The following is a 25747-nucleotide window of genomic DNA, read 5'->3' as shown; positions in this document are numbered from 1 at the left end:
TATACTTTGTTCTGCATTTGCCCCCATGGCATATACAGGAAAATACTTGGCAGGAGGTAATGTTTTGTTGCTGATAGAATTCTGAATTCCCTCCATTACTGAGAAGAATAGGTGTAGAAATAGGATAAGTCTCAAGGTTCCTTTCTTGTGTCTCATCCAAGGTTGAAGATACAGGTTGTAAATAGATATTTATTGGTTATTTTTGTTTTATTTTAAAATAATTTTATTTTTAAAAATAATTTCTGGTTCAAAAATTAAAAGGGGTATACATTGAAAATTGTCCCTCTCATCTTCCAGATATAGTTCCCCTCCCAGAATATATCCGTATTATATCAGTATTCTTCCAGAGGTATTATATATGCACATACTTCCCATTTTACCCAAATGGTAAAACGCATCATGTTTGTATACTTAACAGTGTATCTCATCCATATACAAAGAATGTTATCAGTATATAATTCCTTCCATCTTTTTATAACTATATTATTTCTGTGTACCACAATTTATTTTAATCTATCACCTGTTGATGGATACTTAAATTGTTACTGATTTTTCTCTATTGAAAACAATGCTACATTAATAGATATGCCATTACTTTGGATAAATTCCTAGAAGTTCAAGGTATTGCCAGTTTGTCTTTTATGAAGGTTGTGTACTGATTAGTTGGGAGATGATGAAAACAACATGAAATAATATGAGGGATTAAAGGTATAAACAAGGAATGGTGATCAAAAATGATTATAGCAGGAGTGTGCCTGGGTGGCTTAGTTGGTTAAATGTCTGACTTTTGATTTCAGCTCAGGTTGTGATCTCATGGGTTCGTGAGTTTGAGCCCCACATTGGGCTATGTGCTGACAGTGGAGAGCCTGCTTAGAATTCGCTCTCCCCATCTATCTCTGTTCCTCCCCCCCCCAATCTCAAAATAAATACAAATTTTAAAAAATTATTATAGCAGGAATGATATTAGAGTGACTTGAGAGGATAGGCATGAGCCTATAACTAAGAACAAGGAGAAGGGCGCCTGGGTAGTTCGGTTGGTTAAGCATCTGACTTTGGCTCAGGTCATGATCTCAGTTCATGGGTTTGAGTCCCACATCAAGCTCTGTGCTGACAGCTTGGAGCCTGGAGCCTGCTTTGGATTCTGTGTCTTCCTCTCTCTCTGTCTGTCCCCTGCTTGCATTCTGTCTCTCCCTCTCTCAAAAATAAATAACATTAAAAAAAAATTTTTTAAAGAGCAAGGAAAGAGAATTAGCAGGTTTTCTGACATATGTACACAGATTATATCTGTGATTAAAATATGCTAATGAACTTCCTAAAATCCTAACGTTTTTACTCTTAAATCTATATTTGAACTTTTTAAGACACACTTTTAATGTGATGGTTTCTGTATGAAAACTCCTCATTCTTTAAGAGAAAATACCCCTCGGGATTTATACCTGGGATGCAGGGCTGGTTCAATATCCGCAAAACAATTAACGTGATTCATCACATCAATAAAAGAAAGGACAAGAACCATATGATCCTCTCAATAGATGTAGGGAAAGCATTTGACAAACTATAGCATCCTTTCTTCATAAAACCCTCAAGAAAGTAGGGATAGAAGGAGCATACCTCGAGATCATAAAAGCCATATATGAACGACCCAATGCTAATATCATCCTCAATGGGGAAAAACTGAGAGCTTTCCCCCTAAGGTCAGGAACAAGACAGGGATGTCCACTCTCACCACTGTTATTCAATATAGTATTAGAAGTCTTAGCCTCTGCAATCAGACAACACAAAGAAATAAAAGGCATCCAAATCGGCCAGGAGGAAGTCAAACTTTCACTCTTTGCAGAAGACATGGTACTCTATATGGAAAACCCAAAAGATTACACCAAAAAACTGCTAGAATTGATTCATGAATTGAGCAAAATTGCAGGATATAAAATCAATGCACAGAAATCAGTTGCATTCCTATATACCAACAATGAAGCAACAACAGAAAGAGAAATCAAGGAATCGATCCCATTTACAGTTGCACCAAAAACCATAAAATACCTAGGAATAAATCTAACCAAAGAGGTGAAAAATCTACACACTGAAAACTATAGAAAGCTTATGAAAGAAATTGAAGAAGACCCAAAGAAATGGAAAGAGATTCCATGCTCCTGGATAGGAAGAACAAATATTGTTAAAATGTTGATACTACCCAAAGCAATCTACATATTCAACACAATCCCTATCAAAGTAACACCGGTATTCTTCACAGAGCTAGAACAAAGAATTGTAAAATTTGTATGGAACCAGAAAAGACCCCAAATAGCCAAAGCAATCTTGAAAAAGAAAACCAAAGCAGGAGGCATCGCAATCCCAGACTTCAAGCTATACTACAAAGCTATAATCATGAAGACAGTATGGTACTGGCACAAGAACAGACACTTAGATCAATGGAATAGAATAGAGAACCCAGAAATGGACTCACAAACGTATGGGCACCTAATCTTTGACAAAGCAGGAAAGAATATCCAATGGAATAAAGACAGTCTTTTCAGCAAGTGGTGCTGGGAAAACTGGACAGTGACATGCAGAAGAATGAACCTGGACCACTTTCTTACACCATACACAAAAATAAACTCAAAAGAGATGAAAGACCTAAATCTAAGACCTAATCTAGATTTAGACCTAAATCTAAAGGAAGCCATCAAAATCCTCAAGGAGAAAGCAGGCAAAGACCTCGTTGATCTTGGCCGCAGCAACTTCTTACTCAGCACGTCTCTGGACGTGCAAGGGAAACAAAAGCAAAAATGAACTGCTGGGACCTCATCAAAATAAAAAGCTTCTGCACAGTGAAGGAAACAATCCGCAAAACTAAAAGGCAACTGACAGAATGGGAGAAGATATTTGCAAATGACATATCAGATATAGAGTTAGTATCCAAAATCTACAAAGAACTTATCAAACTCAACACCCAAAAAACAAATAATCTAGTGAGAAATGGGCAAAAGATATGAATAGACACTTCTCCAAGGAAGACATCCAGATGGCCAACCGACATATGAAAAAATGCTCAACATCTCTCAGCATCAGGGAAATACAAATCAAAACCACAATGAGATACCACCTTACACCTGTCAGAATGGCTAACATTAACAAGTCAGGCAACAACAGATGTCGGTGAGGATGCGGAGAATGAGGATCTCTTTTGCATTGTCGGTGGCAATGCAAGCTGGTGCAGCCACTCTGGAAAACAGTATGGAGGTTCCTCAAAAAACTAAAAATAGAACTACCCTACGACCCAGAAATTGCACTACTAGACATTTATCCAAGGGATACAGGTGTGCTGTTTCGAAGGGACACATGCACGCCCATGTTTATAGCAGCACTATCAACAACAGCCAAAGTATGGAAAGAGCCCAAATGTCCATCATGGATGAATGGATAAAGAAGATGTGGTATATATATACGATGGAGTATTACTCAGCAATCAAGAATGAAATCTTGCCATTTGCAACTATGTGGATGGAACTGGAGGGTATTATGCTAAGTGAAATTAGTCAGAGAAAGACAAAAATCATATGACTTCACTCATATGAGGACTTTAAGAGACAAAAGAGATGAACATAAGGGAAGGGAAACAAAAATAATATAAAAACAGGGAGGGGGACAAAACATAAGAGACTGTTAAATACGGGGAACAAACTGACGGTTGCTGGAGGGATTGTGGGAGGGGGGATGGGCTAAATGGGTAAGGGGCGTTAAGGAATCTACTCCTGAAATCATTGCTTCACTATATACTAACTAGTTTGGATGTAAATTTTAAAAAATAAAAAATAAAATTAAAAAAAAAAAAAGAGAGAAAATACCCCTGCCTGCAGTTTTCATTTCAGATTTACATTTAGCATTTGTTGATCAAGATTTTATCTTTTCATGCATAACTATACTTGAACTCTCTCTCTCTCTTTTTTTCCTTAGCCCTGGAAGAAAACGAGACTTTTCCCCTGTTTCTTGGAGTCAGTACTTTGAGTCCATGGAAGATGTAGAAGTAGAGAATGAAACTGGCAAGGATATATCCTTTACAAAATGACTTATTCTTTAACAAGTTTATAATGTTGTCTAAGAAGACATGTGAATTTCTAAAATGTTCTTTCTCCCTGCTGTTTATTTCATTTTTGTTCCCTACCTGTTCTTTGTGTAGCATGAAATTTAACCTGTAAGTCTGTACCAACATCTTACATGGATAAAATTGTCTAATGCGTGGGGAAAGAAGAATTAAATTCCTAAAACTGGTGTATCTCTTAAGGGCACAGGGGAAGGTTTCATGAATCAAGTGAGTTGAATCAGTTTGGCATCTAGAAACCAGGGACTATGTCCTCATTAGGGCAAAGGGAATCTTTTGTTTGCTCATTGAAAAAGTGGTCATACAGGCTCCATCCTTCAAAAACAGGTTTGGTGTTTCAGAAACTTGTATTTAAATGTCTCTTAAGTTTGTAAGTCTGTAGCTTTGCATAGAGCATTGTACTGCCTGAGTTTTCTAGTCAGTATTATGATAAAATAATCAAAAACTTCAGTGAGGAAATGCTTAGATATGTTATCTTTAACTATTCATACACTTTTCGAGTTTACAAGAGTGGTTCAGAGGGTCCTGTCCTACTCCTTCTGCATGGAGGAGGCCATTCTGCCCTATCCTGGGCTGTGTTCACGGTAAGTAAGTAGTTGATTGTAATATTTGATGTTATCACAACGATTGTTTACTTCTGGATGAATTTGACTTACCTCTTTATTCTGTGCTCACTCATATAGCTTGATATAAGAAGGTTAGGGATGCGAGTTGATTCAAAATATTTGTTATGGTAGGCCCAAGATCACCTGTTCTTTAAAGTTCTTAACTGGGATGAGCTTAGTGCGTGAATCCTTCAAATATTTTATAAAATGTTGTGTATATATTGCATTAGGATAAGAGAGATGGAATTTGTCCCTGATCATATGTAGGGGTCTGTATCTAAATAACTTAAGTAATAGATAAGCAGAAATAATCTACTCAGGTACTTTAGATAGATATAATGTCTATCCTTTATTTGTCTCCTTCATTGAGTGTAGTGTAGTACTTTACACATAGAGATGTTCCATAAATATTTGGAAGATTTTCCTTTTTTATTTTTATTTAAAAAAATGTTTTATGTTTATTTATTTTGAGAGAGCGAGCAGGGGATGGGCAGAGAGAGAGGGAGACAGAGAATCCCTCTCATGAACTGTGAGATCATGACCTGATCTGAAATCAAGAATTATGGCCAACTAAGTGGCCCAGGTGCCCCTTCCTTCTTTTTTATAATCTTTATATTTTAATGGTACTTGTGAGCTATTGGGAAGTAAACCCTGGTCCAGAGTAGAGGATGTATATCTGTGTGAATGCTACCAGTTCTAGATCTTTCTGATATGCTTAACTCTATGCAAGGAGAGATACTGCTGAGGAAAATACTAGCAACGTTCCATCTAAAATGAAATTGTCGTCTTTTCTTGTGTATATCAAGCAGATGTACATATTTCTTTACTTACCACCTGGGAGTCTGAAGGACAGAAAATGGGAGCAAGTGGGAATGATGTACTAGGTAACGGATCTAGATGGCTATGGAGTTTAGGAGGGCCCTGAACATATCATTTTGTTCCTGGCAGCAGGATTATTGGGAATAGTTCTCAAAACATAGGCACTTACTCATCTGTTACTAAATTAGTAAATGATCTGATTCCTATCTTATTTGCTACTTCCTTTCTCCTACCTTAGGACATAGCTGTTTGATTTGCCCGTAAGTCCCAGGCTCTTTCATCTCCCTACACCTGTGTTGTCTAATAGAAATATAATGCAAGCCATAGATGTAATCTTTTTTGCCACATATGTAATTTAAAATCTAGTAGGGACATAAAATAGCTAAAAAGAAGGAGGTGAAGTTATTTTTAATAATATATATTTTATTTAACTCACTGTAGCCAAAGTATTATTTCAACAGGTAATCAATATAAAAATTACTATTGAGATATTTCACTTCATTTTTTTATACTGTCTTTGAAAATCAGTGTGTATTTTAGGCACTTATAACACATCTCAGTTTGGACTACCCACATTTCAAGTCCTTAATAGCGTTGCTTTGATCATTTACATTCTTCAACTAGATAGCTTTTTTGGAGGTTTAGATCATGGCTTATTTATGCCTGGCACATAATTGTATGCTCAAGGAATGTTTCTTGAACGAACAAGTAACAGCATCACACGCCTGTTCCTAATGTAGCAGCTGTAGTAGTAAATGTACTCTGGTTGCCCGGTACTTCTGGTGGTCAGAGCCACCAGAAATTGCTCATGTACTATGACTTGGCTGGCTCTCCTCTAGTACACTGTCACTGGGCAGCTAACACCAAGACATGGAAGGAAAGAAATGTGTGACTGCAGAGGGGAAAGAAGCTCCCTCTTAATTGGTGTGTCACATTCATACAACGGAGTTGAAACTTGCTAGGGATAGTGACTCCAGGCTCTACCTCGTAAGAAATTTGGCAAAAAGTAATGTTTGGTTAGGAAAAGCTTTATTCCAAGGACAGTAGATAGTGGGTCACAAGATTTTATAAAATTTTGATGAGAATTACCTATGTAAGCCAATAGTAGTCTCACTATATTCTTTGAACTTTTGATCTGCTAATATCAAGAGTCCCTAGGACTCTAATATAAAATCAGAGCTAATGTTACCTAGTTGAGAGTTCAGAGTCCTTAGAGATGAGGGATCTGCATAGGGCTAGAACAGATTCCCTGTAAAACAGCTATTGCTTTTGACACTAAGGGAAGGAAAAATGAAGTAGGAATTGGAAGATGTGATTTCTAGTCCCAGTTTTGCCAGTATTGGTAATATATCCTTGAAGAAGCTACTTAAACCATTGAGCAAGCCATGTAAACTTTTATTCTCCAAATAGTCTTACATTTCAAGGTTTCCTTGAAAATTATGTAAAAATAATGGAATATGAAAACTGTAAATTTTAAAGTCATGTATAAATATTCTAATAAGTGATTTGTTGACATATATCGATAATAAATATTTTTATCTCATAGGTAGAAACAAGTAATATGGAAAGTGCCTGGCATAGAGGAGGGGATTGATAAATAACTGCTGACGTTGTTATACTTGTTATTGTAGAGGATACTCTAGTTCTTCTTTTACCAAAGTGTATTCTACAGATTACAAATCCCATGAGATATTAATGAAATAGGGTTTTTGTGATTAAATGAGTTTAAGAAATATTACATACAATGTTCTCTTATCTCAGAAATTCACTATATATCAGTACGTTACTAAAGTCTTAGGCATGTTCTTCTAAGTTAATCTATTTCATTTCAACTGTCTTCTAAATGTATTCTATCACTCAGTTCCTTTTTTCTTCTTTTTTTAATGTTTATTTATTTCTTTCGAGAGAGGCAAGGGACAGAGCAGCAAGTGAAGGATGGGCAAAGGGAAAGAATCCCAAGCAGGTTCTGTGCTGTCAGTACAGATCAACATGGGTCTTGATCTCATGAACTGTGAGATCATGACCTGAACTGAAATCAAGAGTCTGGACATTTAACCGACTGAGCCACCCAGGCACCCCTCAATTCTTTTTTTCTAAAAACATCTATTAACATTCCAAAACTTTGTGAAAGTTTTTGATAGATAGGTCATTATGCCCCAGTTGTTTACCTGGTTTATTTATATAATCAAGGAAATTCTCTACTACTCAACTTAATGGCTTGGGCTTTTACTGGCTAGATTTACCTGCCCTTTTTTGTTGTTATTCTTGACTGTACCAGCCTGCTAAATGAGTTTATATGTGACAGTGCTTTAAAAATAAGAATGGCTATGTAAACATTAGTGCTGTGGCAACTGACTTGACTCCAGAGGTCATATTTTCGTAAACACTAGAACATGATCCAGTAGGCAGCCATGTCAAACAGCAGGAACAGACCCAAGTACCTTATAATCATGAGAAGCAGAATTTCCCTCAGACATCCACCCAGATGATAATTGGTAAAATAAGGTAGTAAAATAGAAACAAAAAGGCACTAGCATAGCGGGAGGATGAGTGTATTAACAACCAAAAGAAGACAGGGAACAACTGTGATTGATATTTGGGATGCTAGATCATGAGATCCTTGACAGAACTGTGCCTCATTCACTCTTAATATGACAGCATACAGGACCTGTGTTGGGAGTTGTTGCTCAATAGTTATTCCTTGAGTAAGTTAACATCAGTCTTGAACAATTAAGAAAAGGTTAAATTTTGTACATTGTATCCTGTTTGAGAAAGAAGAAAAGATGTAATTATCCTAAAGATTTTGTCAAATGTTAGTAAGCCGTTTACATATGGCTGATACATAAGGAAGTTATATAACATGGTTAGAATCCCAAACACAGGATATGCGACACTAAGGACATGAAGAAACAATTCATGGAGAACAAACAGGAGAAAGTTCATCCTCACTAGTAATCAGATATGATTAACATAGGAGGTATCATTTGTTTTTGATCAAATTAATATTATCCAAAACTAATTCTCAGTGTTGGCAAAGGCACTAGAAAACAAATACATTCTAATTTTTTTTAATGTTTATTTATTTTTTGAGAGACAGAGCATGAGTGGGGGAGGAGCAGAGAGAAAGGGAGACACAGAATCTAAATCAGGCTCAGGCTCAGGCTCAGGCTGTGAGCTGGCAGCACAGAGCCCAACACAGGGCTTGAACCCACAAGTCGTGAGATCATGACCTGAGCTGAAGTCGCATGCTTAACCAACCGAGCCACCCAGCTGCCCCAATAAGAAATGTTCTAATGCTGCTCTTTTGTGCATATAAGCTTCATAAGAAAAACAAAATAAGTAAGGGTTAGCTTGGTGAAAGCCAGGGTCAGTGGTGTGTGTGGTTTAGAGGGTCCAACTCTTTATTTCAGCTCAGGTCATGATCTCACAGTTCATGACATTGAGCCCCACATCAGGCTCCACGCTCACAGTGTGGAGCCTACTTGGGATTCTCTCAGTCTCTCTCTCTCTCTCTCTCTCTCTCTCTCTCTCTCTCTCTCTCTCTCTCTGTGCCCCTCCCTCACTCGTGTATGCGCACATGCTCTTTTTCTCTCTCAAACTTTAAAAAAAAGAAAAATATGAGAGTTCACTCTTTAATAAGATCAACCAATCAGGAAATAACTTGTTAAATCCCTGCTTTGTACCAGGCATAATGTTAGGTGGTATGGATACAGTAGAGAATTAAACACATCCTATCCTCTTGTTCATATGATGTTTTAATCTAATGGGGAAGATAGGAAAAATGAAGATGGCACATGTAAACAAATAACACAGCAAAAAAATTAAGCAGCTTTCATCTCAAACAGATTGGGGTTTGAATTTCAAAACAACTTAATCTGTCAGGCTTTTGTTTCTCAGTCTGTAAATGTGTATAATAACACCTAAGTCAATAGGGAAATTGTGAGAATAAATAAAAGATGTGAGTGAGCCTCTTGATAAAGTGTTTGACTCAAGCACTCAGTTTTAGACAAATTTACAGCATCTCTGTACAAGATACAAAAGTAACAGAGGAGGAAATTATTAACTCTGGTGATGATTGAGGGGACTATAAGGAAGGTTTCATAAGAGAGAAGACATCTGAACTAGATTTTGAAGACTGAATAGAAGTTGGATTATAAAGAAAGCATTCCAAGGAGAGGGAAATGTAAAAGCAGTGAAAACTGTAACAATGAAGTGTGTTTTGGAAATTATCAGTAGCTTGAGTACAGAGTATGAGGATAGTGAGCAGGGAAAGAGGTGCCTAAAGATCACAGGGGAAAAATTATGGGAGGACCTTTTGTATCAGGAAGTACACCTTATCCTTTAGTTCAGGGTAATAGTAGATACCTGTTTTTAAACACTTCCCCCATCCATATCCACATTAAGTATATCTTAGGATGTCAAAGTTGGCAAGGGGTATGTAAAGTATGTTTAGTTTGAAATAATCACAAACATATCCAGACTGGGAAGTTCTGGGAAGTTGAGTATTTTGATATACCTCTACCTACTTCTAATTGAGTGTCACAGTTATAGGCAATAAGTTATTGAAGGGTGTTAGTCAAGATACTACTATAGCTAATGGATTGGGCCAGAGACACAAATGGAGGCAGGCAGACTAGTTAAAAGACTATTCTTGTATTACACAATTCTAAATATTTGCTATCTTGTGAAATGTTAATTTCTCCCCAAAAGGAGAAAGTTCAATTAATTTTTTTCACCATGTAAAAACACTACTTAGACTGGTACTGTTTTAAGCAGCCCAATTTATTTATGAATGTAGCATCAATCTAATACTAAAACTAGGCCACAAAAATGCAGGAAAACTATGAGCCAGTTTCAATTTCAATTATCAAATAGATGCAAAATCCTAAATAACAGCAGATTGAATCCAGTAGTATAGTAAAATAATAAATAGATTAGAAAATCTATCAGTATAAGGGTGCTTGGGTGACTCAGTCAGTTAAGTGTCCAACTCTTGATTTCAGCTCAGGTCATGGTCAGTTCGTGAGATTGAGCCTCACGTCAGGCTCTGTGCTGACAGTGTGGAGCCTGCTTGGGATTCTCTCCCTCTCCCTCTCCCTCTCCCTCTCCCTCTCCCTCTCTCTCCCCCCCCCTCCCTCTCTTTGCCCCTCCCGCTCATTCTGTCTTCCTCTTTCTCTTTCAAAATAAATAAACATTAAAAAAAAAAAAAAAAAACAACGAACATCTATCAGTGTAATTAATCTCTTACTTAACTTGATACCCAAAACAGGACTTGATCAAATACAATACCCACTTAGGTTGCAAACTTCTGGCACCTGGGAATAAGTGAATAACTTCTTTTTTTGTTTTTTAATTTAATTTATTTTTTTTAATTTACATCCAAGTTAGTTAGCATATAGTGCAACAATGATTTCAAGAGTAGATTCCTTAATGCCCCTTACCCATTTAGCCCAACCCCCTCCCACAACCCCTCCAGTAAACCCTGTTTGTTCTCCATATTTAAGAGTCTCTTATGTTTTGTCCCCTTCCCTGTTTTTATATTATTTTTGCTTCCCTTCCCTTATGTTCATCTGTTTTGCATCTTAAAGTCCTCATATGAGTGAAGTCATATGATATTTGTCTTTCTCTGACTAATTTCGCTTAGCATGATACCCTCTAGTTGCATCCATGTAGTTGCACATGGCAAGATTTCATTCTTTTTGATTGCCAAATAATACTCCATTGTGTATATATACCACATCTTCTTTATCCATAAGTGAATAACTTCCTTAACTTTATTGAATTTATATACCAAAAAATTATATAAATATACTTAGTGGTGAAATATTAGACACTTTCCTTTAAAGTCAGGGACAAGATAGAGGTAATTTTTCCAACATTATACTGGAGGTTCTGGCTAAACAATAAAACTAGGAAGAAAAATGAGTTTTAAAGACTTGAAAAGAATGAGAATTGTCATTACTTACAAATATTATTGTCTTTCTAGAATATCAAGGAAAATCAACTGAAAAACTAGTTAAGCCTTAGTTTACAAGGTCAGTATCTTAAAATCTGCCTTTTCTAAGTTGGGAAATATCACAGGAAAAATGATCCTATTCATGAAAGCAACAAAACTATAAAATCTGGGAATAAGCCTTACTTAAAAAAAAAAAATAGCATAAGATATTTATTGAGAAAACATTAAACTTCACAGAATCCTGTTCCTGTATGTTCTGACAAACTTGTTAAAATCTCACTTGGGTTTTTCATGAGACTTTATCAACAAACTCTAAAAGACACACAGAAAAATAAATGCCTGATAATGACCAAGATAATTTTGAAAAAGTGTGAAGGGACTTGCCCTCTCAGATATGAAAACATACTCTAAAACTATCAATAGTGTGGTATTGGCAGAAAGAATCAAGAAATAAACCCATGTATAAAACACAAGTTAATATACCATAAAAATAACAATCCAAATGGATTTAACTACCAAATTAAAAAAAACAAACCTTAAGAACGTATATGATGTTGGGGGAGGGCTTTTTAAAGTTAACCACAAGAAGTAAAAGCCATAAAACCCACAGACCATGAGATCATGACCTGAGCTGAAGTCGGACGCCCAACTGACTAAGCCACCCAGGTGCCCAATGTTTATTTTTGAGAGAGAGAGAGACAGAATACGACTTGGGGAAGGGCAGAGAGAGAGGGAGATACAGAATCCAAAGCAGGCTCCAGGCTCTGAGCTGTCAGCACAGCTCAAATCCACAAACCATGACATCATGACTGAGCCAAAGTCAGATGCTTAACTGACTGAGCCACCCAGATGCCCCAGCAAAAGTAGTTCTAAGAGAGAAGTATATAGCAATACAGGCCTATCTCAAGAAACAAGAAAAAAGCTCAAACAATCTAATCCTCACCTGAAGGAACTAGAAAAAAGAGCAAAGCCCAAGGTGAGCAGAAGAAAGAAAATAATAAAGATCAAAGCAGAAATAAAAGACCTAGAGACTAAAAGAATAGAAAAAAAATCAGTCAAACCAAGAGCTGGTACTTTGAAAAGATAACAAAAATTGACAGACTCTTAACCAGACTCATCAAGAAAAAATAGGACCCAAATAGGTAAAATCAGCAATCAGAGAAGTAACAACTGATACCACAGAAATACAAAGGACTATAAGAAAATACTATGAAAAATCATATGCCAACAAACTGGACAACCTAGAAGAAATGGATAAATTTCTAGAAACATACAGTCTTCCAAAACTGGACCAGGGAGAAATAGAAAACCTGAATAGACCAATTACAAGAAATGAAATTGAGGGACACCTGGGTGGCTCAGTTGGTTGAGTGTCTGACTCTAATTTTGGCTCAGGTCATGATCTCACAGTTCATGGGTTTGAACCCCTGCCTCATGCTCAGTGTTGACAGCAGGGGGCCTGCTTGGGATTCTCTCTCCCTCTCTCTCTGCCTCTCTCCCGCTTGAGCACACTCTTGCTTTCTCTCAATAAATAAATAAACTTAAAAAAAAAAGAAGAAATGAAATTGAATCAGTAATCTAAAAACTACCAGAAAATAAAAGTCCAGGACCAATTGGATTCACAAGTGAATTCCACCAGACATTCAAAGAAGAGTTAATACCCATTCTCCTGAAAGAATTCCAAAAAAATAAAAGAGGAAGGAAAGCTTCCAAATATATTCTACAAGGCCAGCATTGTCCTGATACAAAAATCAGACAGACACTACAAAAAAAAAAGCCTATGGACCAATAGCCGTGATGAACATAGATGCAAAAGTCCTTAAAAAAATACAAGCTTACAGCATACAGCAATAAATTAAAAGGATCATTCAGCACAATCAGGTGGGACTTATCCCTGGGATGCAGGGATGGTTCAGTATTCACAAATCAGTCAACATCATATACCACATCAACAAAACGAAGAATGAAAATCATGACCATCTTAATAGATGCAGAGAAAGCATTTAACAAGACTAACATCTATTCATGATAAAAACTCAACAAAATGGGGTTAGAGGGAACATACCTCAACATAATAAAGACCATATATGGAAAACCCACAGCTAACATCATATTCAGTAATGAAAAACTGAAAGCTTTCTCTCTAAGATCAGGAACAAGACAAAGATTCCACTCTAACCATTTTTATTCAACATAGTAGAAGTCCTAGCCATAGCAATCATGCAAGAAAAATAAGAGGCATCCATATTCGTAAAGAAGTTAAATTGTCACTGTTTACAGATGACATACTATATATATAGAAAACTCTAAAAATTCCACTAAAAACTACTAGAAGTAATAAATGAATTCAGTAAAGTGGCAAGATACAAAATACCCAGAAATCGGTAGCATTTCTATTCACAAACAGTGAAGTTACAAAAAGAGACTTTAAAAATACTATTTACAGTTAATACCAAAAAGAATAAAATACTTAATAAACTTAACCAAAGAGGTGAAAGACCTGTACTCTGAAAAATATAAAACACTAGTGAGAGAAATTGAAGATGACACAAACAAATGGAAAGATACTCCCTGCTTATGGATTGGAACAATTAATATTGTCAAACTATCCTTATTACCCAAAGCAATCTACAGATTCAGTGCAGTCACTATCAAAATACCAGCAGCATTTTTCACAAAACTAGAACAATAATACTAAAACTTGTATGAGTCTCCAGAAGACACCAAATAGCCAAAGAAATCCTGAGAAAGGTACCACAATTACAGATTTCAAGATGTGCTACAAAGCTGTAGTAGTCAAAACAGTATGATACTGGCACAAAAACTGACAGATAGAGTGGCGCCTGGGTGGCTCAGTTGGTTAAGCGCTAGACTCCTGATGCTGGCTCAGGTCATGATCTTACGGTTGTGAGATTGAGCCCTATGTTGGGCTCTGCACTGGCATGGAGCCTGCTTGGGATTCTCTCTCCCCCTCTAACCCTCCCCACTTGCTCTCGTTCTCTCTCTCTCAAAAAAAAAAAAAAATAGACACATAGATCAATGGAACAAGATAGAGACCCCACAAATAAACCTCATATATATATGTAAATGTCATATATACGGTCAATCTATGATAAAGTGGGAAAGAATATACAATAGGGGAAAGAGTCTTTTCATAAATGGTACTGGGAAAACTGGACTATTTTCTGGCACCATACATAAAAATAATCTCAAAATGGGTTAAAGACCTAAATGTGAGACCCGAAACCATAAAAAATCCTAGAAGAGAACACAGGCAGTAATTTCTCTGACCTCAGTCATAACAACATATTTTTGAGGTGGGGAGGGGCAGAGGGAGAAAGAGAATCCTAAGCAGGCTCCATGCTCAGCTCAGAGCCCAATGCAGGGCACAATCTCATGACTGTGAGATCATGACCTGATCTGAAATCAGGAGTCAGATGCTTAACCAACTGAACCACCCAGGTGTCCCTGAACATTTTTTAGGTAAGTCTCCTACATCAAGGGAAACAAAAGCAAAAATAAACTATTAGAACTACATCAAAATAAAAAAGCTTTTGGAAAGCAAAGGAAACCATCAACAAAACAAAAGGATGGTTGTCTCCTACTGAATAGAAGATATTTGCAAATGATATATCTAATAAAGGTTTAATATCCAAAAATATATAAAGAATTCCTATAACTTGACCAAAAAACAGTCCAATTAAAAAATGGGCAGAAGACCTGAATAGACATTTTTCTAATGAAGACATACAGATGGCCAATAGACACATGAAAAGATACTGAACATCACCAATGATCAGGAAAATGTAAATCTAAACCACTATGGGGTATCACCTCACATCTGTTGCAGTCACTAAAATCAAGAAGACAAGAAACAAGGAGTGTTAGGATGTGGAGAAAAGGAAACCCTCAGACACTGTTGGTGAGAATGTAAATTGGTAAAGCTACTGTGGAAAGCAGTATTGAGGTTCCTCAAAAAATTAAAAACAGAAATAACATATGATCCAAGAATTCCACTATTAAGTATTTACCTAGGGAAAACAAAAACACTGGTTCAAAAAGATACATGCACCCCTTATGTTTATTGCAGTATTATTTACAGTAGCCAAGACATGTAAGCAACCTAAGAGTCCATCAGTAGATGAATGGATAAGGAAAATGTGGTATACAAAGGAATATTACACAACCATAAGAAAGGATGAGATCTGCCATTTCAGGCAACATGGATGGACCTTGAGGGTGTTATGCTAAGTGAATTAAGTCAGACTGAGAAAGGTAAATACCATATGATACCACTCACAAATGGAGGCCAACAAATGAATAAATAAAAAGCAGAATCAGAACTATAAATACCAAGAATAAACTGTTGGTTACCAGAGGGAAAGGGGGACACTGGGCAAAATGGGTGAAGGGGAGAGGGAGATACAGGTCTCCAGTTATGGGATGAGTAGGTCACGGGAATAAAAAGCATAGCATAAGGTCAGCAGTCAATGATATTGTAATGGGACAGATGGTGGCTATACTTATGAACATAGCATAATATATAGACCTGTCAAATCACTAAGGTGTATACCTGAATCTGATGTGACATTATAAATCAACTACACTAAAATAAAAAAGAAAAGAAGAGTGGTCAGATAAGTCTAGTTCTTAAATAGCTGCATTTCATTGAAACATTCCAAAAGTGGGAAAGTTGTACCATTTGAGACAAGATCTGGAATGACTATTATGGATGTGCTCTGACACTTTTTCATTACTTATGAAACGTGTTGAATTTACTTTGTTCTTTTATTGTTTCCTATTCTTAATTTGCCACACTAGGATATACACATCATGAGAACAGGAACATTGCCTGTCTTTTTCATACCGCAACCCCATTATGCAACTGGTGCCAGATTTTTATAAGCTATAGAAAGATTTGTTAAATAAGTGAATGGAAAAATCAATTTTATAACATTATTGTCAGTGTTTTCTGACAGGCACATAAGATTATAAATTATTGCTTTTAAGTTAAAATTGGAATTGACAGTTACTTCCTTCAAATGCATATTTTGTTGTTATCTTTTTTTTTTTAATATAGAGCAGTAAAGCATACTTGACACAATCTTTGCCACTTAATTTTATTTCCAAAATACAGATTTGTTTTTGGCATTGAAGACTTTACTGCCACCATAATGTGTTAAATAACTCTAGTAAATTAGTTTTCAAGAACAAATAGCAAAGTATAGTAGAATTTCAGTCCATTATTCTCTTTTAAAGTTACTCATTTTTCTTTTCTAAAAAAAATTTTTAAGTTTATTTGAGAGGCAGCATGAGTTGGGGAGAGGCAGAAAGAGAGGGAGAACGAGAATCCCAAGCAGACTCCGCAGTGTCAGCACAGAGCCTGATGTGGGGCTTGAACCCACTAACTCACGAAACCTGAGCTGAAACCATGTGTTGGATGCTTAACCGACTGAGCCACCCAGACACCCCTATCCATTTTTCATTCATTAGAGTAATGGAAGTAGAAACAGAATTCATTTTCTAGGTGATTTTTTTTTTTTTAATTTTAAATGTCTGTTTATATTTGAGAGAGAGTGCACGAGTGTGGGAGGAGCAGAGAAAGACGGAGACAGAATCTGAAGCAGGCTCCAGGCTATGAGCTGTTAGCACAGAGCCTGATATAGGACTTGAACTCATGAACCATAAGATCATGACATGAGCCAAAGTTGGACGCTTAATCGACTGAGCCACCCAGACCCCCCTCTAGGTGATTATTAAAAATTTTATTTACTTAAATAATCTCTACACCCAATGTGTGGCTTGAACTCACAACCCTGAAATCAAGAGTTGCACGTTTCTATGACTAAGCTAGCCAGGTGCCCCTCTGGCTGATTTTTAAAATGTGATTTAATATACTAACAGTGAACTCTCTGAAAAAGAACTAAATAAAATGGTCCCACCTATAATAGCAAATAAATAAAACACTTAGGAATAAATTTAACCAAGGTGGTGAAATATCCGTGCACTGAAAATTGTAAGACATTGATGAAAGAAATTGAAGAAGACAAATAAATGGAAAGGTACCCCATATTCATGGATCAGAAGAATTAATATTGTTAAAATGTCCATATTACCCAAAGCCATCTACAGATTCAATGCAATACGTGTCAAAATTTCAATGACATTTTCCACGGAAAAAGAAAAAGTCCTAAAATTGGAGTGGGACAACAAAAGTATTGAATAGCCAAAACAATCCTGAGAAGAAGCCATCACAATTCCTGATTTTAAATTTTATTACAAAGCTATAGTAATCAAAACAGTATGGCACTGGCATAAAAATAGACACTTAGGCCAATGGGACAGAATGAAGACCTCAGGAATAAAGCCATGCATATACAGTTAACTAATATTTGACAAGGAAGCCAAGAAGACTCCATGGAGAAAGGGTAATCTTTTCAGTAAATAGTATTGGTAAAACTGGATAACCACATACAAAATGAAATTGGACCTCTGTCTCACATCACTCACAAAAATTAACTTGAAATGAATTCAAGATTTAAATGTGAGACCTGAACCTGTAAAACCACCAAAAGAATATATAAGAAAAAAAAACCCTAGGGGCGCCTGGGTGGCTCAGTCGGTTAAGCGTCCGACTTCAGCTCAGGTCACGATCTCACGGTCTGTGAGTTCGAGCCCCGCATCAGGCTCTGGGCTGATGGGTCAGAGCCTGGAGCCTGCTTCCGATTCTGTGTCTCCCTCTCTGTCTGCTCGTCCCCCATTCATGCTCTGTCTCTCTCTGTCCCAAAAATAAATAAACATTAAAAAAAAAAAATTAAAAAAGAAAAAAAAACCCTAGACATTGGTCTTGGCAATGATTTTTTGGGTATAACACTAAAAGTACAAGCAACAAAAGCATAAAGAAACAAGTGGGACTACATCAAACTATCATCAAAATGAAAAGGGAACCTATGGAATGGGAGAAAATTTTTGCAAACCCTCTATGTGATAAGTGGTTAATATCCAAAATGTGTAAGGAATCCATACAATGCAATAGCAAAAAAAAAAAAAAAAAAATCCAGTTGAAAAATGGACAAAAGACTGGAGCCCCTGGGTGGATCAGTTGGTTAAACGTTCGACTTTGGCTAGGTAAGTTAAACTCACGGCCCATGAGTTCAAGCCGCACTGGGGACTGTGTGCTGACAGCTCTAAGCCTAGAGCCTGCTTCACATTCTGTATCTCCCTCTCTCTCTGCCCTTCCCCTGCTCATGCTCTCTCTCTCTCTCTCTCTCTGTTACTCAAAAATAAACATTAAAAAAAAATTTTTTAAACAAAAATGGGCAAAAGAATAGACATATTTCCAAAGAAGACGTGCAAATGGCCAACAGGTACATGAAAATATGTTCAGCATCACTAATCAGGAAAATACAAATCAAAACCACAATGAGATGCCATCTCACAACTGTTGGAATGGCTGTTATCAAAAAGACAAGAGACAAGCGTTGGCAAGGCTGTAGACAAAAGAGAACACTTGTGCACTGTTGGTGGGAATATAAATTGGTACAGTCACTATGGAAAACAGTATAGAATTCCTCAAAACATTAAAAATAGAATTACCATGTGAGCCAGTAATCCCACTTCTGGATGTATATCCACAGGAAATGAAAAAAACACTTTCAGAGAGGTATGTGTACCTCATGTTTGTAGTATTACTGACAATAAGCAAGATATGGAAACAACCTAAACATTCAACATAAATAGATAAAGAAACTGATACACACACACGAATATTATTCAGCCATAAAAAAGAAGGAAATCCTGCCTTTTGTAACAACATGGAGAACTTTGAAGGCTTTATATTATGCTAGGTGAAATAAGAGAAAGACTAATAATACTTCATGTTCTTACTTGTATGCAGAATCTAAAAAAGTCAAATTTATAGTAATAGATATTAATATTAGTTGTCAAGGGCTGCAAGGTGGGGGAAATTGGGAGATATTTGTCGAAGGGTATAAGCTCTTGGCTATAAGATTAAGTTCTCGGGATCTAATGTACTACATTACATACTGTGTGGTATGTATATACTGTTAATTGCTTATTCTCTATTGTATACTTGAAAGTTAAGAGAGTCTATCTTAAATGTTCTCACCACACATAAGAGTAAATGGTAATCATGTGGGGGGATAGAAATCTTAACTAACCTTATTGTGATAATCATTTTGCAGTATACACATTTATCAAATCATCACATTGTACAACTTAAACTTACATGTAATATGTCAGTAATATCTCGATAAATCTGAAGAAAAAAAAGCCATCTTTACCAAGATGACAGAGGGCTACATCAAAGAGATTTATCACCTCTCTTTCTTATTACTTTTCTATATTTTCAACACTTTTATAATGAGACTGTATTCAAGATGATATATGTAATCACTTAGAAATAAAATGAGGGGGAAGGTGACTTAAGAAATTTGACTTGTTTTGTGTTATACATTGACTGTTATATTTGTAACTTACCTTGATTCTAGTTCTGTTTTTGCTACTAACCTGTTTTATGACCCTGAGCAAATAATTTCCTTTCTCTTGGCCTCAGTTTCCTCACTTACAAAATGTGAGGGTTAGGCTAGACCCATTATATTCCCAAAAGGTAAAAAATGTTGATGACATTTACTAACACTAGTTATGATGTATTGTCAAAGAATCTAATTTATTTGAGGAAGAAGCTCTCCAATTATTCCAGGTTTGTTTAAACTTCAAAAATTGTACCTCCTCATGATATGATTTTTTTCAATATATTTTTATTTAACTGTGGTACAAGGTTGTGTATACTACTGTATCTATCTTTTTTTTTTTTTAATTTTTCTTGATGTTTATTTATTCTGGGAGAAAACAGAGACAGAGTGTGAGAAGGGAAGGGGCAGGGAGAGGGAGAGATACAGAATCTGAAGCAGGCTCTGGGCTCTGAGCTGTCAGCACAGAGCCCAACATGGGCTCGAACTTGTGAACTGAGAGATCATGACCTGAGCTGAACTTAGATGCCTAACTGACTGAGCCACCCAGGCACCCCATGTTGTATCTATCTTCAGTGAATATTTGGTAGATTTCATGATTTGTACTGCTTTCAGGGTTATTTCATGATCTAAATGTCACATTTGTGTGATATCCTGAGCCAAGATGCATACTTACTCATGGTCCTTATCTAGAGAATTTTCCTTCTAGAGTAGGGAAAAGATAGCCAACGAATATGGATGAGAATCATAGGTAATAGTAGAACTCAGAGGTTCATCGTTTTGAGGTGTTTACTGTGTGTTTCATGAAAAGTGAAGAAGAGTTAGGACTTAAAAAGGGATTTAGGTGAAGAGAGCCATATTTTAAAGTCGGGATAGATGGCACAAAAACAGACACTCAGATCAATGGAACAGAATAGAGAACCCAGAAATGGACCTACAAGCATATAGCCAACTAATCTTTGACAAAGCAGGAAAGAATATCCAATGGAATAAAGACAGTCTCTTCAGCAAGTGGTGCTGGGAAAACTGGACAGCGACATGTGGAAGAATGAAACTAGACCACTTTTTTACGCCATGCATAAAAATAAACTCAAAATGGATGAAGGACCTGAATGTGAGACAGGAAATCATCAAAACCCTAGAGGAGAAAGCAAGAAAAAAACCTCTCTGACCTCAGCCACAGCAATTTCTTACTTGACACATCTCCAAGGGCAAGGGAATTAAAAGCAAAAATTATTGAGACCTCATCAAGATAAAAAGCTTCTGCACTGCAAAGGAAACAGTCAACAAAACTAAAAGGCAACTGATGGAATGGGAAAAGATATTTGTAAATGACATATCTGATAAAAGGTTAGTATCCAAAATCTATAAAGAACTCACCAAACTCCACATCAGAAAAACAAATAATCCAGTGAAGAAATGGGCAGAAAACATGAATAGACACTTTTCTAAAGAAGACATCCAGATGACCAACAGGCACATGCAAAGATGCTCAACATCACTCCTCATCAGGGAAATAAAAATCAAAACCACATTCAGATACCACCTCATGCTGGTCAGAGTGGCTAAAATGAACAAATCAGGAGACTATAGATGCTGGCGAGGATGTGGAGAAACGGGAACCCTCTTGCACTGTTGGTGGGAATGCAAACTGGTACAGCCGCTCTGGAAAACAGTGTGGAGGTTCCTCAAAAAATTAAAAATAGATCTACCCTATGACCCAGCAATAGCACTGCTAGGAATTTACCCAAGGAATACAGGAGTGCTGATGCATTAGGGGCACTTGTACCCCAGTGTTTTTAGCAGCACTTTCAACAATAGCCAAATTGTGGAAAGAGCCTAAATGTCCATCAACTGACAAATGGATAAAGAAGATGTGGTTTATATATACAATGGAATACTACTTGGCAATGAGAAAGAATGAAATCTGGCCATTTGTAGCAACATGGATGGAACTGGAGAGTATTATGATAAGTGAAATAAGTCATACAGAGAAAGACAGATACTATATGTTTTCACTCCTATGTGGATCCTGAGAAACTTAACAGAAGACCATGGGGGAGGAGAAGGGGGGAAACAAGGTTACAGAGGGAGGGAGGCAAACCATAAGAGACTCTTAAATACTGAGAACAAACTGAGGGTTGATGGGAGGTGGGGGAGAGGGGAAAGTGGGTGATGGGCGTTGAGGAGGGCACCTGTTGGGATGAGCACTGTGTGTTGTTTGGAAACCAATTTGACAATAAATTATATTTAATATATTAAACCTCTTTGATATTGGCCGCAGCAACTTCTTAACATGTCTCTGGAGGCAAGGGAAACAAAAGCAAAAATGAACTATTGAGACCTCATCAAGATGAAAAGCTTCTGCACAGGAAAGAAACAATCAGCAAAATTAAAAGGCAACCGACAGAATGGGAGAAGATATTTGCAAATGACAGATAAAGGGCGAGTATCAAAAATTTATAAAGAATTTACCAAACTCCACACCCAAAAAACAAATAATCCAGTCAAGAAATGAGCAAAAGACATGAATAGACACTTCTCTGAAGAAGACATCTAGATGGCCAACCGACACATGAAAAAATGCTCAGCATCCCTCAGCATCAGGGAAATATAAATCAAAACCACGATGAGATACCACCTCACACCTGTCAGAATGGCTAACATTAACAACTCAGGCAACAACAGATATTGGTGACGATGCGGACAAGGAGGATCTCTTTTGCACTGCTAGTGGGAATGCAAACTGGTGCAGCCACTCTGGAAAACAGTACAGAGTTCCTCAAAAAATTGAAAATAGAACTACCCTACAGCTCAGCAATTGCACTACTAGGCATTTATCCAAGGGATACAGGTGTGCTGTTTCGAAGGGACACATGCACCCCAATGTTTATAGCAGTACGATCAACAATAGCCGAAGTATGGAAAGAGCCCAAATGTCCATTGATAGATGAATGGATAAAGAAGATGTGTGGAGTATTACCCAGCAATCAAAAAGAATGAAATCTTGCCATTTGCAACTACGTGGATGCAACTAGAGGGTTTTATGCTAAGCGAAATTAGTCAGAGAAAGACAAATATCATATGACTTCACTCATATGAGGACTTAAGACACACAACAGATGAACGTAAGGGAAGGGAAGCAAAAATAATATAAAAACAGGGAGGGGGGCAAAACAGAAGAAACCCCTAAATATGGAGAACAAACAGAGGGTTACTGGAGGGGTTGTGGGAGAGGCAATGGGCTAAATGGGTAAAGGGCATTAAGGAATCTACTCCTGAAATCATTGTTACACTATATGCTAACTAACTTGGATGTAAATTAAAAAGAAAGAAAATTTTTTTAAAAAGTTGGGATAGAACCAAAGTATGTACAAAAACGAAGAGAATCGTCAGTTTTTTAGTTTTGCTTAAAATTGAAAAGTTTTGTATTTCCAATTTGGCTCAGGTCATGATCTCAGGGTCATGGTATCAAGTCCCATGTTGGGCTTTGCACTGAGTGTGGAGCCTGCTTAAGATTCCCTCTCCCCCCCCCCTGCCCCATTTCCCTTGCCCCTCTCCCTGCTCGTGTTCTCTCACTCTCTCAAATTTAAAAAAAAAAAAAAAAAAAAAACCATATGATCCAATAATTCCACTACTGGCTAGTGGACTACCCAACACTAATTTGAAAAGATATATGCACCCTTGTGTTTATTGTAGCATTATTTACAATAGCCAACATATAGAAGCAACCTCAGTGTCCGTTGCTAGACAAATGGTTAAAGAAGATGTATATACAGAGAATGGAATATTACACAGCCATAAAAAAAGAATGAGATTGTGACATTTACAACAACATGGATAAACCTAGAGAGTATTATGCTAAGTGAAATAAGTCTGAGAAAGACAAATACCATATGATTTCACTTGTATGTGGAATCTAAAAAGAAAAAGAAGAAACAAAGCAGAGTCAGAGCTATAAATACAGAGAACAAACTGATGGTTTAAGAGGGGAAGCGGTCGAGGGATGGACTAAATAGGTATAGGGAAGGGGGAGATATAGGCTTCCAGCTATGGAATGAATAAGTAACAGAAATAAAAGGCACAGCATACAGTCAGTGATACTGTCATAGTGTTTATATTTGGTGAGCATAAGTTAATGTATAAACTTGTCAAATCACTATGTTATATACCTAAAACTAATGTAACATTATACACCAACTATACTCAAATGAGAAAAAAAAAGGAAAGTCTTCCTTTGATTATCTTGAGATTCTTGAATTCTGATAGGTAGTCGTTCAACAGTTATCATTGGTAATGGGGAAAGTTTACTAAACCAGATTTTCTTTTCTTCCTAGGCGGCGATCATTAGTAGGGTTCAGTGTAGAATTGTGGCTTTAGATCTGCGAGGTCATGGTGAGTGATGTACTTAATTAGTCACTAACTCTGATAAATTTGCCAACCCCTTTGAATACTGTTAACTATTACAAGTTTCAATATGGCCACAGAATAACCTGGTCCATTCCATTTGGGCTCTTTGAGGGAAGTCTTAGTTTCCAGCTTTTACAAAAGATATTTTATAAATACACATATATGTTATTGTTTAGCTATGAAAATGTCCTTTAATGTAACCAAATTCTGATGCTGATGATGTATAAGGAATGTAAATAAATCTTTGCTAGGCTACTGGAGTTACATCTTCCTTAGGGTGCCCAATTATCAAGATGCATCTTTAACATAGAAAATCCTTGCTAAGCCCATCATACACAACCATAAAGTCTGCATTTCATTCCCAAAAGTGAGATTTTTAAAAGAGAATACTCTTGCTTTTATAATTTGTATTTTTGGGAATTTTATTTTTTTAAATATTTTCTTTTTAGGTGAAACAAAAGTCAAGAATTCTGAAGACCTGTCTGCAGAAACAATGGCAAAGTAAGTAATGTAATATTGTTTATACATCACCTAGCTTCCATTACTATTATAAATAGTAGTGTAACTATTTACTCTCCTAGTGAGACTGTTGTACAATAATTAGCATAGAGAAAATTTTATTTCTGTTGTTTTTCCCCTGTATTTGGTGTCTCCTTAGTATTTAATCCTGAAAGAAACCTCCATCTTTCTTGATATATTGAGCATTATGTCATCACATAAAGCACTTGAAAATTCTTTGAGTTACAGTTTAGTTTCTGTTGTCTTTTGCAAAGTTTTCTTCTGTTGACAGAGTTGAATAGAATCTGAATATCTATTGGGAACTTGAAAAGGGGGTTGTATACAAAAGACCCTGCCACGTAAGATGTTCTTACGGTTTCCTGCCCACGTTCTTTATCCAACTTCCTAGAGAGACAAGAACAAGATATTAAAGAATTAATGAGGGGCACCTGGATGGCTCAGTCAGTTGAGAGTCCAACTTCGATTCAGATCATGATCTCACAGTTCATGAGTTCAAGCTCCGTGTTGGGCTCTGTGCTGACGGCTCAGGGCCTGGAGCCTGCTTTGAATTCTGTGTCTCTCTCTCTTTTTGCCCCTCCCCTGCTCGTGCTCACTCGCTCTCTCTCTCAAAAGTAAAACACACTAAAAAATTTTTTTAGAAAGAAGAATTAGTGATACCCTGGGCCTCAAGGTACAAGATGGCTATAGTATGTACAGTAGCCTCAAACATGGTCACTCATCAGATTTACCTAATAAGTGATTGAAATACAGATGATATGACCTTACCCCAGACCTACTGAATTAGTGCTTCTACCGGGGGGATCTGGACATTTATTTATATTTTGATAAAGCTCTGTAAAGAAATCTA

At 36.7% G+C, this 25747-nt stretch overlaps 1 protein-coding gene across 3 annotated transcripts in view; it reads left to right on the top strand.

Annotated features, from left to right (window-relative positions):
- Window positions 1-25747, top strand: part of PPME1 (protein phosphatase methylesterase 1) — a 90234-nt gene that overhangs the window by 31216 nt on the left and 33271 nt on the right. For all 3 annotated transcript variants that reach the window (XM_058687800.1, XM_058687801.1, XM_058687802.1), the window contains 4 exons: window positions 3955-4049; window positions 4592-4683; window positions 24309-24366; window positions 24831-24882. In XM_058687800.1, the coding sequence (XP_058543783.1) occupies window positions 3955-4049; window positions 4592-4683; window positions 24309-24366; window positions 24831-24882 (297 nt within the window). The remainder of the gene's footprint in view (window positions 1-3954; window positions 4050-4591; window positions 4684-24308; window positions 24367-24830; window positions 24883-25747) is intronic.

Source organism: Neofelis nebulosa, chromosome 10 (genome assembly GCF_028018385.1).
Source record: "Neofelis nebulosa isolate mNeoNeb1 chromosome 10, mNeoNeb1.pri, whole genome shotgun sequence".
Taxonomy (NCBI): domain Eukaryota; kingdom Metazoa; phylum Chordata; class Mammalia; order Carnivora; family Felidae; genus Neofelis; species Neofelis nebulosa.
This window is presented reverse-complemented; position numbering and strand designations above follow the sequence as displayed.